Source organism: Cervus canadensis, chromosome 14 (assembly GCF_019320065.1).
Source record: "Cervus canadensis isolate Bull #8, Minnesota chromosome 14, ASM1932006v1, whole genome shotgun sequence".
In the NCBI taxonomy this organism is placed as follows: Eukaryota; Metazoa; Chordata; class Mammalia; order Artiodactyla; family Cervidae; genus Cervus; species Cervus canadensis.
Genome location: NC_057399.1, coordinates 12,485,101 through 12,500,116, shown reverse-complemented (window position 1 = coordinate 12,500,116; position 15,016 = coordinate 12,485,101). Strand labels below are relative to the sequence as shown.

At 54.6% G+C, this 15,016-nt stretch overlaps 1 protein-coding gene across 5 annotated transcripts in view; it reads right to left on the bottom strand.

Annotated features, from left to right (window-relative positions):
* PAX5 (paired box 5) overlaps positions 1 to 15,016 on the bottom strand; it is a 184,568-nt gene that overhangs the window by 13,562 nt on the left and 155,990 nt on the right. For all 5 annotated transcript variants that reach the window (XM_043487197.1, XM_043487199.1, XM_043487198.1 and 2 more), the window contains one exon: positions 206 to 292. In XM_043487197.1, coding sequence (XP_043343132.1) covers positions 206 to 292 — 87 coding nt within the window. The remainder of the gene's footprint in view (positions 1 to 205; positions 293 to 15,016) is intronic.

Below are 15,016 nucleotides of genomic sequence, written 5' to 3'. Positions count from 1 at the left end.
GCGCCTGGGGGATGCTGATAGCACAAGCAAGCCTGCGGTGGTATTTGCTGTCCTGGAGCTCCAGCACACACTCCCATGTTGGCAGTGTCTGGGAGCTACCCGCCCCCCAGTGACCAGGCCTGATGATGTGCAGGGCCCCGGTCCAGCGAGGCCCCGATGGGCGGCCGATGGCCTGGGGCCCCGCGGGGCCTCTGCCAGTACTCACCGAGCAGCCCCGGGTTGGGGAACCTCCAGGAGTCGTTGTACGAGGGGTACTGAGCGTGGCTGTAGGGGCTCCCGGAAAACTCACTCCCTGCATGCGGGGGCGGGAGAGAAACGGGAACCGAGCGTCAGGTCAGGTTCGGAAAAGGCCACTGGCACCGTGTCCCCCACAAACGGTGGGTACTTGGTGTAACTAATAAAGGCAGGTCCGGTCCGCCCCCTTGTCAAGAGGACAGCTGTCACTGGCATTGTCTGTATTGCCCCTTAGAACTTTACTCATCGGCGTGAATGCCAGGTGACGCTAGTGGTAAAGAATCCGCCTCCCAATGCAGGAGAGGCAAGAGACACAGGTTCCATCCCTGGGTCAGGAAGATCCCCTGGAGGAGGACATGGCAACCCACTCCAGTATTCTTGCCTGGAGAACCCCATGAACAGAGGAGCCTGGCGGGCTATAGTCCGTGGGTTGCAAAGAGTCGGAATGAAGCGGCTTAGCACCCATGCACATATTTCCCCTTAGAACCTTTTCTTATTCTGGGAGTGAATACCAGTCTCTCACACATGTACCACTGAATTACCACATGCCAGGTATTCCCTAGGGTAGTAGGCCCACTTTGCACATGAGAAAACTGACGCCCAGGGTCTCTCACAATACAGCCTGGAGTCACCCGACCCAAGCCCAAAGGCCCAGACCGTTTGCTTCTCAGACCTCAGCCCTGACTGAGGTCACTCCAGGACCACAGCATGGGTGCAGTGCCACCTCCCATGTGTTTCCGGAGCGGCTCTGGACTGGAAGGCCAAAGATGACCCCAACTCTGGTCTAGGCCTCTGGGCTGTGAATCCGGAGGTGGCTGCTCCCCAGGCCTCTCTCCAACGGGGAAGATGAGACATAAACTCAGACCCTCTGCCAGGAGGAGGTGGAGGGCACTTTGCTGACATGAAGGGACGAGCCAAAGGGCTGGGGGAGCACAGAAGAGCGCGGGGTTAGGGCCTCTGGGCCGCGGGGGAGGAGCAGAAGCCGCAGGCCGTGCCGGGTGGGACAGCACTGGGCCTGGGGGCCAGAGTGGAGCCTGAGGGCCGTGCACTCCCGCCCAGCGGCTCGCGGAGCCATGACGCTTGCCTTTGGCACTTGCCTCCCTTCCAGCCGCAGGAGGGCCTCTAGACCACTGGGCAGTCACAGGAGAGGAGCCCAGAATCCCCGTGGCTCTGTAACAGGACAGGCGCCGCCTGTCGGCTCCCTGCGGCTGGGCTTCTGCGGGCACAGGGGCCCCCGTGCCTGTTAGCCGGTTATATGGGCAGCTGGCTATTGAGCGGCTTTTTAGGCCGCCGGTTACAGAGCATGTGGGCCCCTCCCTGGCAGTGGTGACAGGAGTCTCCCAGCCCCATGAGACCACCCTCGGCACCATCCACGCTCCCATGGACTCCTTTTAGGTGCCAAAGGGCCGAAAGGCAGAAGCCTCTAGAAGGGCCACCAGCCCCAAGTCAGGACTTGGAGCACCGCCGTTCCCTGAGAGGCCTCAGCTGACATCTTAGGGCCCCTGGGGCTCCACCAGGTACAGTGGGAACGAGACAGCAGGGCTGAGAGCCAGCCGCTCCCAGCCCGCAGGCCCAGCTGGCCTCCTCCCCACTTCCACCAGCAACCGCAGGCAGAATGTGTGCGTGCACGCACACACACACATGCACACGTGTGCTCCTCCTTGGGGCTCTCTGGGGGCCACTCCCAGCCTGACAGGCTGAGCCTTCCAATTCTCTGTTTTTTATGCCTCAGTGGTCAGGGTGTCAGGTTCCGGCGAACGAGGGAGAGCGTGGTGACAGTGTGGGGCCGCGGCAGCTCAGCCCCCGGCGTATCCATCAGCGCCACGGCGCCTCTGCCTCCTCCTGGGGGGTCCGGTGGGGGAGCAGAGAGACCGAGCTGCCTGGAGAAGGGGGACAGCCGCACTTCCCCCGGGGCTCTGGGCACCCTCAGAGCTGCCCCATCAGAGGCGCTTCCTGACAGCACTGCGCCTGGCCCCGGGGCATGGGGCTGTACCGGCTAAGGCTGTCTCGGCATCTCCATCGAGCAGCACCGGGCCCATCTGCCAGGCCCAGCTCCAAGGCCACCTCTTCCAGGAAGCCTCCTTGATCTCCAGCCCCTCAAAGTACAAGCCTTGGGCCTACCCAGCTGGAGCTACTTAGTTAACTGTGCCCTGTTTTCCATCCTGCACCCTCCCCCTCAACTTTGTCCCCAAATTGGCAACAGGCCATAAACAGTTCCGACTCCTCTAGAGGATGTGCCTAAGTCAGTGTTGCTCACCATCCTCGACCACGTCCCCACCTGCCTGACCTTCTAGAATCTCACTCCGATACCTCTTCCTCTGGGAAGCCCCCCTTGATCCCCTCTGGGGGTGCACTCCATCTCCCGCTGAGCCCAACACCAGCTTTGCCCTGCGACACGGGAGTGTCTGTCTCCAGGTCAGTGTGACTCTGCTCAGCACCCACACGCCACCCACCCGCCGTGTGACAGCCCGTCCACAGCAGTCAATGCACCTGGAACCTCCACCGGGACACTGCGGTCTCGTCTGCACGGCTCTCTCCCTCACCTCCTTCCAGGCAATACTCCAAAGTCACTTCTAAACCATTGCATTTCCCATGGAAACACCTTCCACTTTCCCTACTGAACTTTTCTCCATGGAACTGATCACAAGCTAACATATCTTAACTAACTGTGCTCATCTTTCTTGTTAATCCTATGTCCTCCACAAGGAGATAAGCTCCCCGGGGCCAGGGAGTGTATGCTTGCATCTCCATGTCTAGCAGGCCCTGAAAACCATTCATTAAATGAGTGAAGGAGTGGGAACTCCTCCATCTACCAGAGACGACTCTCAAGGCTTCCATTATTAACACCAATAGCCAGGGGTTTATTGAGCACCTGCTATGTGCCAAGATTCAAACCAGTTTACATGATCCATTGCCCAGGTTCCATCTACCATGCTGTCCTGCTCCCTGGTGGAAGAAATGAACCTCCAGGGACCCACCCCGCCTGGCGTGGTGGCACCCTCAGTGGGCCGCCATCCTGTGAGATGCCCCTTGAGAGTGCGCCCTCTGGGTGAAGGGAGCTCGACCATCTCCGGGGCAAGAGGTCGACCTCAGGGCTGGTCCAGCCACATGCTGGGGCCTCTGGATGAAGAGCCACACAGGCAGCTGGCAGGGCATGGGCGGTCCTCACCCACGAGAGGTTGGGGTGGGTGGGGGGCGGGGCAGGTCCTCAGTTGCCGAGGAAGATGCCTGTCTGTAGACCTGGCCTAGTCAGCCATAAGGACGGCTGGGGAGCAGCAGACCCCCCAGACTCGAGCCCACATGATGCCACTGAACCCGGTGGTCCTCAGTCAGTTTGGCACAGAAGCTGAGAGCAAGGGTTCTGGAGCCAGACTGCTGCTGCTGCTAAGTCGCTTCAGTTGTGTCCGACTCTGTGTGACCCCATAGACGGCAGCCCACCAGGTCCCTGGGATTCTCCAGGCAAGAACCAGGCTCCCCCGTCCCTGGGATTCTCCAGGCAAGAACACTGGAGTGGGTTGCCATGTCCTCCAATGCATGAAAGTGAAAAGTGAAAGTGAAGTCGCTCAGTCATGTCCGACTCTGTGTGACCCCATAGACAGCAGCCCACCAGGCTCCCCCGTCCCTGGGATTCTCCAGGCAAGAACACTGGAGTGGGTTGCCATGTCCTCCAATGCATGAAAGTGAAAAGTGAAAGTGAAGTCGCTCAGTCATGTCCGATTCTTAGCGACCCCAAGGGCTGCAGCCCACCAGGCTCCTCCGTCCATGGGATTTTCCAGGCAAGAGTACTGGAGTGGGGTGCCATTGCCTTCTCCGGGTGGAGCCAGACAGCTGGAGCCCAAATCCTGCATCTGCCTATTCCTAGCTCAACAGGTTGACCATCATCAGGATGTTCAACCCCTCTGGGCCTTTTTCTCCTCAGTAGTCGGGACAATGAACAGATCCCACTGCCCATGGTCACTGCAGAGACTGAATGAACGATACACAGTGTCTGGCATGCAGTGACTGCTCATCAAATGTCAGCCACAAGGACCATGAGCTGACATCAGTTACCAAGGCTTCCTCCGCATCTAGAATCTCATTTAACTTTCCTGACAGTCCTGTGAAGTTCCCAAGACGGGTGCATCTTTCTGCATTTTATATGAGCAAATGGAGGCTCAGGAAGGTGGGGGGCTTGTCTGGGGTGGGGGGCGACTCCAAGTCCAGCCTCCCGTCTCCCAGCCCAGGACCCTCTGCCCATGCGGCACCATGACACCGCCTTCCCACCCCAGGGCCTCTGTCTTCCATTTGCACAAGGGCAGGTGAGACCCAGTGATGTCCAAAGACCCTTCCTGTCTTCTGAGCCTGAATTTCACTTCTCAGGTGCCATGGTGCTCCCAGCAGGGAGGGAGGCTCTGTGGGCTCCACCAGATGACGACTTCCTTTGGGACTAGAGGTTTCAATCTCCTGCTGACTCTCCCTTGCTTAAATTCACCACCATCACAGCACCCAAGGAGCATTTGCCTTCTTTCCTTTAAATCTTAGGACTGCAGCTTAGAAAAGTGAGTCTGGTCCAGCCAAGAGAAGTTCCAGGAAAGCACTAGGAACGCTTTCTGCAGTGAGAGGAGCATGTGAGCAGGAGAGGTAGGGGTTTGATGTGCAGACGGAGACAGGGCATTCCGGGCACAAGCTGAGGTCTGGAGTTGGGGGGTCAGAGTGTGCCCCCTGCCCAGCCAGGTCTTCACAAGGCCCCAGAAGAGGCAGCCCGCGGAGCAGAGTGGGGTGGGGCAGAAACATCATGCTTTAGGGCTGGGACTGGAGAAGCCTTCAGACTTGGCAGTACCTGGACCTGGAGAACAGGCTGGAGGAGGTGAGCCCATGGTCAAGGAGAAGATGTGGCCGCAACCCACGCGATGGGGAATGGGAGATGGGGTACGTCCACAGGCACAGACGACGCTCCTCAAGGGCAGGAGTGAGACTGAGAAGGCAGGATGTGAAAGTCCACTTCTGGCTCATGGTTGGGGTCCCGGAGGAGCGGCCAGATGGCCCAAGATAGACAGAGCTCTCACCGTGACACTTCTCGTATGACCAAGGATACCATGGGGCTCTCACCTCTTCTGCTCACTGATCCGTGCTTTGGGCATCTCTCAAAAATACCAGCCCATCTAAACTGGGCAACCTGTTCTTGATGCTTTAACAGAAAAGCTCCTGTGACGCCCAGCGGGGGTGCCGGCCCCCGCCCAGCAGCTGTCACGCAGCAGGCAGCAAGACCTCCGTCTGAGGAATCACAGCACACAGGCCCTCCTCGGAGATGGCTCCTGCGCCGTCTGCTGGTGCACCCCCAGAAGCCCCCAAGAACTCTCAACAACGAAACATGCGTCATCATCTCCTCCATCTCCAGCAGCCCCAGGAGCGAGCAGTCCTGGGGAGAAGACTGGACCTTCTGAGACAAGGCCTGGGATCGGCCCCGGGAGCTGGACCCCCACACTGGGGCCCACACAAGGCCAGCGCAAAGTGGGCAGGGGCCGGGGAGGGGGCTGCCCGTGAGGTGGGTGTGGGCGTCGTGTGGCAGGGCTCAGGGGGAGCTTGCCCCACGCTCTGTAGCGGCCTTAGGGAAGTAACAGAACCTCTTTGGGCAGAGTCTTCTCATCGTAAATATGGGCCTAATAAGAACCTACGTCACAGGACTAGTGAGAGGTAAACGAGATAATATTGTTGGAAGCAGAGAATTACCTTTTCCCGTGCCAAGGAGACTGGGGAAGCTGGGGAGAGAGGGGAGAGGAAAAGGCCTCCTCTGAAGACTGAATCAGGCCCTGAAAGGAATCTTATAGCTTTATTTATTTTTATTGCTGAGTTCTTGGATGTGCAAAAGGAGGCCCAGAGCGGGGTTCAGGAGTGAGGATGGAGAGGGGTCAAGGTTGGTGCGTGAGAGGAAGGCGGGACCTGAACTGGGGGAGGTTCTGTTATCAAGAGGGAGCGGGCAGACAAAAGGAGACGCCATGGGGGTGGAGAACATTCGAGAAGTGAGCGTCTAGGGGACTTCCCTGGTGGCCCACTGGCTGACTCTGCACTCCAGTGAGGGAGCCTGGGTTTGATCCCTGGGCAGGGAACTAGATCCCACATACTGCAACTAAGGTTTCACAGCCGTAACTAAAGCGGTCATGCTGCCGGGAGGACGGAAGACTTCGACTGCCACAACTAAGACCCAGCACAGTCAAATAAATAAATAAAATATTGAAAAAAAGAAGTGGACTTCTAACTCCCATTTTAAGCCATCCACATTGGGACATAAAGCCTGCCACATGCTCAAATGCCTATATGACTGGGCTGGTGTTTTCTCCCCACGTGGAAATTGAAGGAAGCAGCTGAGTGCCACATTTGGGCAGCGGGTGGCATTGAGGTGAAAGACTGTGGTCCAAGAACAGTATGGATCACAGAGCCCAAGAATTCTGCGACATCAGGAAGCCGGAGCCACAGGTGGGCATGTCTGGCTGAAGTTAGGAAGCGTCCAGAGGGCGTGGCACTCCATCTGAGGAAAACCCACCCAAGATGTTAGAGCAGAGAGTGCTGGGGTTCAGGCTGAGGGACTTGGCCTCTCACTGGGCATCCGAGGGACTAGCAATCACTCCCCTCGTTCCCACCCGCCCCCCAGCAACCCACTCCTTCCCAGAACTAACGCAAAGTAAACCTGGCCATTACCCCCTCTCTACACCACAAATTTATCTTACATTAAACCTGGCCAACCTCTGCTGGGACTCATCATCCCAGATCTTATGGACTAGACGAACTTGAAAGATAATTTCCTTCAGCCTCCCCTTCCCCAGGGCCACATGGCCAGGCAGGGCCACAGCAGGATCAGGACACTTGCCTATCCCTAGGTCCTCGGGCTTCCACCATCCCAGGGAGAGCTTCACTGGGCCAGCCAGCCCTCTCCTCCCCATTCCCCACCTCTGGTATGTCTGAGAATTTTCAAATACAGAGCAAAGTTGAAAGAGTTGTATAGTGAACACTGTGTACCCACTACCTAATTCCATCATCAATATTTTCTTACACTTGCTTTATCAACTGTCTCCCTCCAGCCTTTCATTCATCTTATCTTTTGTGTATTTCAAAGTAAATTGGAAACATCAATACACTTTCCCCTAAGTAATTCAGCATGCATATCATTAACTGAAATTCATTATTTGTTTAGAAGCTTTTTCTTTTGCTATAAAGTATACACATAATGAAATGCACAAATCTTAAATATACTATTACTGTGTTTTGACAAATACATACACCTGTGTCATTCAAACCTCTATCAAGATACAGAACCTTAAACTTCACCCCAGAGAAGGAAAGTTCTCTTCTGCCAGAGAAGGGGGTCTTTTGACCCACTGAGAACCCAGTTATGGTGATCTGACTGAGTCATTCCCCCATGAATACGGAGCTCTACGATTAGCATTGACAATCCAAACCCTGATTGCTAAAAGGCCCCTGACCTGCAAATCAAAAGCCCTTGCAAAGCTATTGTATTAAACAGAATCAAGCTGAGGAATGGATGGTCTCCCTTCAAAGACCCAGAAAGAAAGCAGAGGTTTAAGAAATTTAGGATAAATGGTGGATTTTCCCAAAACAGTACTGTCTTCCAAACATAGAAGAGTTTACTGTAAAAAAAAAGAAAAGAAAAGAAAATGAGGTAACTAGAAAGGATTGATTTGAAATTAAAAGTTTATAGGAGGCCACAAGAAAAGGCATGAAATGCAGCTGCCTTGAAGATGCCAGGGCCAGGAAAACCATCAGAATCAGAAATGTTTTCAGTTTACCCTTCGTTAAAAGCTCAGAGATGGCAAGAAAGTCGAAGTTTCCTAAAATTCTCCGAAGTGACAGGTAAACGGGCTCAGTGTAGCTCTTAATTAACCCAAAACGACACCTGCCAGATGATGGGGATTTGCAGAGCGCGCTGGGGGCCGACCCCATCTGCAGATGGTGGGCTCCCACCTCTGCTCCAGACCTTGGCTGACTGTAATTAACATACGGAAAGTCTTTCAAAGTGACTTCACTGCCAAGTTCTATTTCTGAAGGATTCGGACTGGGCTTTGAAAGGAAATCTTTGCACAGGAAGAGGAAGGAAGGATTTGAAAAGAGCCTGTGAGATTTCTCCAGTCACTCTCTGTGGTTTTGTAGAACTGCGTGATACACTGTGGCTTAGGGGTCAGTGGGTAGCTGGGCAGATACAACCCTGTCTATGGCCAGAGCAATCCTGACCATAGCACCCAACACGGGCATTGTCAGCCTTGCAAATATATTACATATTGTTTATATAATCACATTATATAATATACCACATATTATTATAACATACACACACATATATTTTATCACACATACATGCAAGTGTACACACAATATGTATAATACACACATGTCCACACATACCCGTATGCACACACACACACGAGATTCTGGGGCTCTGTCAAGTCTCCGAGTGATCTTGATCAAGTTTTTCTTTTCACCCAGACTCAGTTTTCTCATCTGTATAGGTGGCGTGTACGGGAGAGATTTAAATAGCTGACCTCAAAGGGCTTTCATCACTCAGATCCTCCTCTTTCCCACTTTCATTACACCCATTCCCACCTGAGTCCCCGTGAAGGCCAAGGTTTCTCAACCATCCTCTCTGCAGAGCCAGACCTCCCTGGGCTTCCAACAGAGAAAGGAAAACCCAAGCAAGCTTGGTAAAGGTCAGCCCTGTCAACCCAGACAGCCCAGAACGCAGAGCATCGATCCGTCCCTGGAAAAAACCTCTTCTCCCACCAGCAGGGCCAGCCACGAAGGCCTTCAGAAAAACCAAGAGAGGAGAAAAACCGAGGGATAGGGCGAGAGTGAGGGGGAGAATGTAGAATGTCTCCTCTCTGCTTCTCTAGGGAGCCATGGACTTCACAGCCGGACAGCGGTGCTGGCCAGGGCAGAGGCAGGGTGCTGCCCCTGGCCTTGGTCCCCTGCAGGGAGGAGGCTGTGTGCCTTCAGCCCCCTTCCTGTTACCTACAACCACAGACCCTGAATACTGGAAGCCTTCAGGGAACTTAGGGGAAACGACGCAACAGTCACATTTCAGTGCCTCCAACACGGACCACAGGGCCTGCACAGACCCCACCAGCTGGCTGCCCATCGGAGGCAAGAAGTGGGCTTCCTGGGCCACGCGGGGCCAGCAGAAACAGCCGCTGGTCCGACCAGCGCTGCTTGGTTTTCGCTTGTTTGTTTATTTTCCACACTGTGTTATTTCTTCCCTGGCGGCCCAGTGTTTTGAAGGGGCGAGTGTGTCATCAGCTACAGAACAAGCGATTTACAACTGTCTTGTTCCCAAGGCTGATTTCCTCTCTTTCTGCGATGTGCCCGGCCCCTGTAGGTATTTCCACGTGTGACCCGTGGCTATGCTATGACTCATATTGAGCAATTCTGATTCCGTTTTAATCTGATCTCTTGCTGGGGTATTATTCCAAAATTCTGTCGCAATGTTCTCATTTAAGCAAACAATGCACATGACAACAGTGTTTCACTGGGGCGTAAGACCACCCCTGATTTGTGAGTGTGTGTAAAGAACAGCGGAGTCCTTCGTTTCCAGTCTGCCCTTACCTGGGAGTACCCACAGGCAGCACATGTGTGAGGATCAAGCTGCAAGGTAATGCCCAGGATTCTCAGAGTGAGCCTGCAGGGTCTGTCCCAGAGAATTTCCCAGCCATATCTCCCACTGCCCCACCGATCTTCATCTGAAATGCCACCTTCCTCCTGCTCCTCATGTCCAGCCCCCACCTTATCAAAAGATGGCTCAAATACCACCTCCTCCAGGTAGCCTTTCTGGATTGATCATCCCCACTTTCTCCTAAGTCTCCAACCGTGGCTCTGGCTGGGAGCACTTCCTGTCCAGACTCAGGATGGTTGTCCAGACTCTGGCTTCTGCTGCTGATAAGTCTGTGGCTCCTCCTTGTGCCTGACAGATCGCAGCAGCCCCTGCTGTCCTCCCCTGCTATGGATGGCCCCACCCACAGTGCTAACACTCGCTGGATGAGCACACGCATGCCCTACAACTGTGCCTTGAGCCAGGTGCTTCCAGTGTCAACAGAAACGGGTCATGAAACACTGTGGTCTTTGGTCTTGGATAGAAGCCTGATGCATGAAGCAGAGACAGAGAAAGACAGCAAAACACACAGGAAAGAGCTGTGGGCTATGTCTGCTGCAGCGGCCTGGCTGCAGGCCCCACAGGCGGAAAGGAACACTGGATGGGTGCCCCCCTGAAGGACTAGGACCCCCACCAGGCCTCTCTGGGCCTCTGTGTCACATAATGATAGCAACAAGGTTGGATCACTCCCAAAGAGCAAAGAGAACTCTTTTTAAAAGGAAGGAGTCAAACCCACTGATGGTTACAGTTCAGAAACCAGAACCAGATGGCATTCCAAGCACAGTAGGGCTGGAAAATGGAGAAGGTTTCTTTCCCTTAGTACTCATTTGGCCATCAGAAGATGCTGGGTCTAGAGTCTACCTGGAAACTTTCTTTGAGTGACCAGGATGTGACTCAAAGCCCCCATCCCAAACCTAACCTGCCAGACTGCAGGTTCTCCAGAATTCAGCTGGAGTGGTATTGAACTGTACTTCCGAGAAAACCCAGCTCACATGCCTGTGACGGCTGTCTGATAAATTCACGGGAGTCCTGCATGTCCACTCCATTCAGCATTCAAACTGCCCCTGCTCCACGCAGAGCTCTGTGCTGGACCACCTCCACACACGTAGTGGATGGAGCCCAGGCCCCAGTCCTCAGGGCACTCCCAGCATCTAAGAGGCTTCCTTAGACCCAGAACTGGACACGCAGGCATCCGTTACCAGTGTGGAGGACTTAGGAGCAGAGCAGAAGTTATCGTTTATCCTGGCCGGGGCGTCCAGGAAAGCTGTCTGTAAGAAGTGGCCGTGATCTGGTCTTTGAAGGACATGGAAGCTGCTTCATTTAACGGGTTACCAAAATCTGCTCCACCAGCCCTGGCTGCATTCTGAAGAGACACAGTGTACGGCCCCTGTCCCCATGGAAGGGACCCTGGGGGGCGAGGCAGTCTCCAACTCCTCTCAGATAGAAGGGGGTTCTATAGGATACAATGCATCCTGGTGCGGAATGGGCCACAGAGACCTGGCTCTTATCTGTTTCAGCTCACCGTCAAGGCAACTGCCAAAGAGGACCACTGACCGATAAACCCCGAAACCCCTGAACAACCCCAAACCACACGACTGCTTTGGTAAACGGGCAGGCACTCATAATCTGCACAGGTAGTTAGATCAGCCTTGGCTGCCATTCTGGTTGATAACTGAGGCGATGGGGAAGACCTCAGGCTAGGAGCTGGTCAGTCCTTGTCAAAGCCCCTCAACTACTTAGGTGAGTGGCCTTGGAGAAGTCACTTTACATCTCTGAACCTGAGTTCCTTATTTGCAATGTGGCATTACAACAATACACAGGACTCAATAACAATATCAACGCATTTCAAAGTCTTCTGTGAGCCAAAAAGTGTTCTCCAGACATGAGGGTCTGTTACTGGATGTTTAACTCAGGTCTTGGCACATAACACATGCTTGGTGTGACAGATGGAAAAAATGGATGCACCGGGACTTGTTTTGAATGAAAATTATATTTCCAGATGATTTTCTCATATTTCAACAAGTGCCCCAAATTTTGATTGTAGAGAAAGCCTTGAACTAGGAGTCAGGGCCTCAATCTCATTCTGTCCCTACCACTGTGTGACCTTGGACCTGTCCCTTTCAAATTCACTTAGCCTCAGTTTCCCCAAATGAACCAATGTGGGTGGGAGGTAGGCTAGATTGGTTTCCATTCTCTCTGCACTAGGGAGCATTTTCTCTCCCCTGACTCCCTCTCAGGTGTCCATCTGCTTGCTTAAACTATGGGTCCAACCCCATGCCCTTTGAGAGTGTTCTGTGAGGTCTTTTTTTCTGGGAAAATAGACAATTTCCACCAGGCTGCCTACAAAGCTGAAACAAGCCTCCAGCCTCAATCACCAGCTCCCAGACTCAGAAACCAGCCGCAGCCCCTGGCAGCTCAGAGGCCCTCTCACCTTCCCACACATTCCCAGAGCCTCCTGGGATGCCTTCTCTCAGCCCACGTCAGCCCAAAGCTCTGAGTTACTTTCCTGTGGCCGAGACCTTGGCCTGTCCCTCAGAGCAGCCAGGGGTCGTCCTTGGAAGAACCGCCTGCCCCCAGCTGGGCCTGGCTCAGCGCGGAGGCCCGAGCTTCCTGCCGCTGACTAATGAGAGGAGGTGATGGTGTCACACCTTGCCGGGAAGTCACAGGGCTGGTGCCGACCCACGCTGCCTGCCATCAAATTTTAATGCTGCTGCTGACATATTTATGGAATGCCTCACCAAGTGTTTGCGAGGAGACCAGACAAGATTTACCTCCACAATTACTACCACGATGCGCCGGCTCTGCTGTGCCCTGGGAACTTGCAGCACAGGCGGCCGGAGCCCTGGTGCGCCCCGAGGAGGATCGCACTCAATTCCACACACCCTTCCCGCCCCCAGAGCGCAAGACCTGGGGCTGGAGCGCAGATGAATCACACACGGTCCCTGCCAACTGAGAGCTCGCAGTCCACGGGAAGGGGCGACACACACATCGATCACTCGATTCCTGCGTGGCCGGGGACCAGTGCACAGATCCAGGGAGACAGGCAGGCTGGGCTAAAGAGGGGAAAGGTATTTTCTCTATCAGAGTCAGGGTCAAGAGCAAAGCCAAAAGCGGGGCTCCACGGAGCCACTCAGCTGCTTCAGCCCTCTTAGTCATTCCCCTGCCTGGAAGGGCCCCGTGGTCTCCATCTCTCCCCACTGCTGGGCTCAGCGCCTCTCGTTTCATCGCTGTGCCCCCATTCAATCCTCGGGGTGCCCTCTCCAAAGGCCTATGGAGTGGATGTAGCCTCCGGGTTCCTCTCCCTTCCCCACCGTGTCAACAAGTCCCTTCCTCTTCACGCCGTAGGGCTCTCTCTGAGCGGAGAGGTGCCAGAGGGCAGAAGGAATGTACATGATCCGGGTCCGTGTTCTCAAACCTTGCCGCCTCCTTAGAGTCCTCTAGGGAGCTTTAGGAAAGCCACACAACCAAGACACCCCCAAAGTAGTTCAATCAGAGTCTCTGGGGTGGGACCAGGTACCAGGATTGGTCCAAACTCCTGCGGTGATTCCTCGTACAGTGAGTGAGAAGCAGGGGACAGGCCCTAGCTACTCAGCGTGCAGTAGCATCAGTGGATTTTGTTAGAAACACGGGGTGGCAGGCCCCAGTCTAGTGTTCCTGAACCAAACCTGCTCTGGAAGATGACGCCCACATGGTCTGTCTGCAGTAAAGTTTGAGAAGCACTCACTCACATTAAGGAGTTTCCCAGGGTCCTTGGAGGCGCACTGTGTCTAGTCCCCAGGCCTCCTGAAACCAGCCCCTAAGAAAGCCGGCCTCTAAGAAGGCTAAGTGCCAACAGCTGACCGCTAAGGGGCCGGCTGGCGTGGGGGCACTGCCGACAGTGGTTGGGCAGCTGCCACCAGTAAGCAAGCTTGCTGAAGCACTTGTCCTGTGGAGGGAGCTGAATCAGGACAGCCCTCAGGCCGATTCTCACAACTGTCAACTGGACCAGAGGCAGGAGTCCCAGGGAAGTCCCACCTCTACCACAAACTTAGTCTTCCCCAGTCCAGGCCTCGTTTCCTCATGGGTGAGACGGTCAGCCCTGCAGCTGGCTGCGCTAATGGAGACCTATTCTTTCCTAAATCTGCCTGACACTTTCATCCGTGTCCTCTGTGACCAACCCACAGACCTAGCTGAGAGGCAGCTTAGTGGGGAGGGCCCTAGGAGGGGGCAGGAAGATGTCTTTGGGGGCCCGGGAAGGAAGAGTGAAGAAGCTTCCTAAGGGTACAAATGCAGGGTGAGCTGCGGCGGGCGGGAGCCCCCAGGGGTGCTGGGGAGACCCAGTGTGCATCTACGTTGGCGCTGGGCACACAGCAGACAATGTTTCATCGGCCTACTCGTTCAGCAGGTGTTAGCTGAGAGCTTGCTAAATACCAGGCACTGCTCTAGACACTGAGGATACAGCCATGAACAAAACAAACACTCCTGCTCTCAGGGCACTTATATTCCAGTGACACAAACAGACAATAAATAGGAAAAAAAAATAAAGCATACATTTTGCGTTAAGAAGAAAACGTAAGGAGATGATATAGGGGCTGGGGATGGCTTCACCAAGAAGGTGACTTTCGAATAAAGAGGTGAAGGAAGTGACAGTCAGACCCGTGAATATCTATGGGAAGGGCAGTCTGTGCAGAGGGAGCGGCAAGTGCAAAGGTCCTGAGGCTGGGGTGCGGGTGGGATGTTGGAGGAGCAGAGAGGAGGTCTGTGAGGCTGGAGAGGAAAAGCGAGGGAGGGGCAGGTAGAGATGAGTTCAAGGAGGGACGCAGGAAGGGGAAGATCTTGTGAGAACGTCAGCCTCTACCCTGAGACAGCAAAAGAGGGGCAGGACCAGACTCAGACTGTAACAGGCTCACCCTGGCTGCTCTGGTGAAAATGGACTCAAGGGGGTAAGGCTGGCACTGGGGAGACCAGAAAGGAGGATACCACAAACATCTGCTGAAAGGCAGACCCACCCACAGAGTGGGCACCTCTGGCCACGTGGATCTGCAAGCTACGAGGCTGGAAGGGCCAGGCATTGTGGCCATGAAAGCAGACGGTCAGCTGGCTGAGGCCAAGGACATTCATAGGGTGAGGCCTGATATGGACTGCCTGGATTCTAGTCTTGACTCCGCATGG